The 4406-nt window shown below is 37.3% G+C and overlaps 1 protein-coding gene across 1 annotated transcript; it reads right to left on the bottom strand.

Annotated features, from left to right (window-relative positions):
- Window positions 1-1484: 1484 nt before the first annotated feature.
- Window positions 1485-3936, bottom strand: LOC134274418 (uncharacterized). Its single transcript, XM_062756712.1, has 2 exons — window positions 3424-3936; window positions 1485-3264 (listed from the first exon to the last, which is right to left on the bottom strand). The coding sequence occupies exons 1-2, from the start codon at window positions 3934-3936 to the stop codon at window positions 1612-1614; spliced, it is 2166 nt and encodes a 721-aa protein (XP_062612696.1). The 3' UTR covers window positions 1485-1611.
- Window positions 3937-4406: the final 470 nt, after the last annotated feature.

Raw genomic sequence — 4406 nt, 5'->3', positions numbered from 1 at the left:
ACATAATTCTGTGTATCTGTTTTTTGATTTTCCGTGGTTACTAAAAAAAGAAATTTCTGTGAAATTGTTTCAAAATGCCACTCCTCCTACAGTTTTGGTCTGATTTTAATATAACTTAACACACTAGTAGACTACACTGGGATGCACAATTCTGTATATCGGTTTTTGATTTCGATGAACGGTGTTGCCGTGGTTACTTAAAATAGAAATTTCTTTGAAATTTTGAAACGTCCCCGTCGGGATTCGAACCCCCGACAGTGGTACAAAGTTTGGTTCGGTAGTATCTTTTCAATAAATGCACGCATCAAATTATTGAACATATATTTAAAATTCTTGTAAGACACACTATAAAACCTGTAAATCCTGAAGAAAAATATAGAAAAATAAAAAAGTTTAGAAATTGGACTTTTTGAATTCACTTCCGTTTGCCACCGGAAGTGCCGACGACAAAAATAAAGGTAGTTCCCCATAATGAAGTTCGATGTTCTATCACCTCAGTGAGTTTCACTTTCATATCTTCTCCCGTTCTAGAGAAAACTGCTAGACAAAATGCCATTTAAAAAATAGAAAAATCCTCAAAAATCGCGAACGCAAGTGAATTTTGAAAAAAATGAAAAAACCTCTGGAGATATTCTCATGATTCATCTTCCCTGAGAAAATCTTTGATATCTGTCCACGCATAGCTGAGATATCGGTTGTACTATGAAAAAAGCATAATAATACATGTAACAGAAAACAAGAAAAACAATAAGGTCTTCCGAAGAAAGTCGGAAGACCTTAATAATAAGAAACAGCGTAAAAACAATAGGTTCCCCAACTTCGTTTAGGGAACATAATTATTATGAATCTAGAAGATTAGCATCGTGTATCCCGAGAGCAAAAGCAGAATATTGTTAATCTTTTATAATTTACGGTTCACAATTGCAAATAATGAATGAAATGGCAGAATATTTAAGTATCGTAGAAATTATTTCCAGTCCAGAAACTAAAATGTACATCCCATGTTTATGTTCTGAATCGGTTACATTCTAGTTTTACATAATGTGTATTTTAATTTAATATTAGTTTTATTAGTCTACGAGATTCATGCATGATATGCACCGTTACTATGATATCTCAAATCAATTTTAGCCTAAGACAGACAGCAAAGCGTAACCTTGAGGTAATAATTCCTGAAAAGTCTACGGTTGTACTTATTCTGAAGCAAGGCACTATACATTTTGAGGCTTTTCTGCAAAGTATATTTGATTTTTTTTTATAATCCTAAAAGCAAAGATATGTAATGAAAAACGTTAGTTATCAGAGTTACTTCCAATTTTATTGAAATATTTATCGATTACTATGGTCCCGTTTATTTTTATATTGATCTGAGGAAAACAATAACACATCAGAGATATCAACATATTAGTTACTCAGAAAGACCTTTGATGTTTGCAAAGATTCGAATATGAATTTTGTTATACACTAGTGAAATCTGACTCCAAATACGAAATCTGACTCCGATTATGAAATCTGACTTCAATTATAAAATCTGATTCAAGAATACTCCAATATAGATTTTTTTATGAAAAGTATGATTTTTCCCCCCAAAAGCAGACTCTAATATGAATATTACAGCGTGTATCCAACTTTCTGTCTATACAGGTACCGGGCGTTTTCCAAAGTGACCTGCATGAGTTCTGAAGGCCTAATACCCAAATTAACAGCAACGAGCGAAGCAGTCTCCCCTAGATATGCTGGTGTGCTGACTTTAGCTCTACCCAATGGAAAGTACGGTGCATCAGACTCCAGTACCAGCTTATTTCTTGGAATTGCCTTCAAACCAGTAATCTGGTTTTCGTCAAATGTGCGGACAGCCGCTGTGACTCCAAAATAAGTGTTAGGAAATTTTTTTAGCCAGGTCTCTACTACGTCTACCTTTCCTTTAAAGCAATGGACGTGGATCCATTGTGCACGGCTACAATACCTTTCCATTAACATTATGCATCTTGCATTTACATCTGACCCATACTCATCGCCCACCGGCCCTCTAAGATGTAAAACTAGCGGTTTGCAGGGCTTGGCAAGACTTAAAATCTTAACGAAGACCTCTTCCTGCTGCGACCACTCAGACGGCGAAACACTTCTATCTAACCCGCATTCTCCTAGAGCAACAACTTTTGGATGGTGAAGTAATTGATGCAGTAAGCTCATCTTTTCATCAGATAATGATCTGTAATGTTTTGGATGTACTCCTACAGCGACTCTCCAAGGTCCTTCCAAAGTGAAAGATATATTAGGATATGTCTCGGGTTCACTGTAGACAATGATCCCTCCAACAACTCTAACAGGAATAGATGGCTTACACGACACAAAGTTTGAATCACTATAGTGCAAAACGTCCTCTACAGTGTGCCCTTTGTTAACTCCCCAGATTTTCTTACTTGAACGATCCAAGTGAAAGTGGCTATCAAACACGGCAGGTAACTCACCCTGTTCGGCCACTTCCATGTCATCAGAGGTACTTCCGTCTGGCAAAGGATACTCTTCCAGATCTGATGGCAACTCTGAGTCTGACTGAATATTCAACGAAATTGGGGTATTGAATGAAATGGGATTGCAAAATGGCATGGATGTTTCACTGACTGATTTAAAATGAAAAAAATACTTCTGCTGACTTTGGTTGCATTTGTCCAAGAGTACCATGATGCATCTCCAAAACAACAATACAGCTGGAGAATTCACTGGATGAAGAGTGAACTTTTCAGGCTCTTGTACCTCTAAAAACCGACATGCTTGGCGAAATAAATCTGAATGCAGTGGGTTAAGAGAAATTGTTGGAGGAATTTTACCGGCCCGATTGACTGTTTGCACTGCATCGTCTAAGGTAGCTCGTTCTCCTAAGGCGGCTCTAATAAGCCACCTTAATGCTTGGACACACTGACCAACATTATTGGAATCTGTTGAAACCATCTGGAACATTGACGGCATGTGGCTCTTAGTGCAATGACGTCTAACTTTTTTATCCAAGGAAAAACAAGTTGAAAGCATGCAATACTCTGAATGCTGAGAAGACTTTAATTTTGTCGAGGGTTGACTTACTGTTACAGACAAGTTTCTCTTCCTGGATCTGACCTTTCTTATTGCTACATTATCACTGCTGCTGGTAGAAACGTCTTGAGAGGGGATATGTTTTCCAGAACCTAGCATATGCGTAGTCCTGTCTGAAACAGCATACGTTTCCCTAGAAGAGGACTGACGACAAGATGGTTTTTCATAATGTCTCTTAAAATTAACTGATCTTTCAAGGCTTTTAGAAGTTTGCAATTTCATTCTCGAGGATGGTCTTTTGTTTGAGTTTAGTATCTTGTCCTCGGCCTGGATTCTTTGCGAATCCCGTGCAACCGAGGCAGGTGAAACATCACTAACTTTCATCTTTTCTACCGGAGTTGAGGACTCAACTAGTACAACAGAGCTTGCTACTTTCCCCATAGAAAAATTTCCTGTGTCGTTGTCTGCTGCATTCTCTTGAATAATCTTGATGTTTGGATTGGTTGCAAGACGTATGTCGCGTGATGATTCGGGGGCATACGCGGCTCCTGACTTTTTAAATATGTGAAGTTTCTTTCCGTCCAAAGAAGGTAGATTTTCATCAATCCAGTTCTCTGACATGTCACACTGGCAATTCCTTCGGAATTCCTTGATCCAGTACTGAAGACCTTGTTGCCTCGCTACATGATATTGTAGAATGGCAGCACGCTTGAGGTCCTCATTTCGGAGAGCCATGATCCCTTTATATAAACTATATGGCTCCACAAGAATCTTGCTTTGGCTCAAGCGCTTTATACTGGAGAATGTATCCTCGCCGGGACGTGTGAGAACATCAAGGGTGTTGCTGCGCTTTTTCTCGGACCATTTGCTAGGCTGCTTCTTTGGGGATCTTGTAGCAATTGACATTGTAACTATGATAAAATATAAAAATAAGAAAGAGGTAAATACTGAGTATCAATTTGTTTAGACTGTTGAAAAAATTCTTTTTTGATTTCTGTATATACTTTTTTTTTGGAAAGGAGGAGGGTACACAAAATATTTTGGGGGACTTCCAGACGATGATAAAAATAATAAAAGACTCTATTGATTTGATGATAAAAGTGATTTACAATTTTTACTGTGATTAAATAAGTTTCAATTTTGGTAAATAAGTTTCAATTTTGGTTGATTTTAAGTACTTCAGTAAAATCAAAATCTCTGTTGGCGGTAGCTGATGGAGAAACTAGTCCACTTACTTATAAAAAAAAATTGTTATGTGTTATAGAATAATCAATTATTAATTAAATACATTCATATTGTAACACATTTTGCTTCATCGAAAGGAATCGGTCCTTTACAAATCTAGCTTAAACAGGTTGGAATCAATCGTCCAAGTC

This window comes from Saccostrea cucullata, unplaced genomic scaffold, assembly GCF_032062105.1.
Source record: "Saccostrea cucullata isolate Sc308-1 unplaced genomic scaffold, CSIRO_AGI_Scuc_v1 ctg1105, whole genome shotgun sequence".
In the NCBI taxonomy this organism is placed as follows: domain Eukaryota; kingdom Metazoa; phylum Mollusca; class Bivalvia; order Ostreida; family Ostreidae; genus Saccostrea; species Saccostrea cuccullata.
The sequence above is the reverse complement of the archived record's forward strand: the minus strand, read 5'-3'. Positions and strand labels throughout refer to the sequence as shown.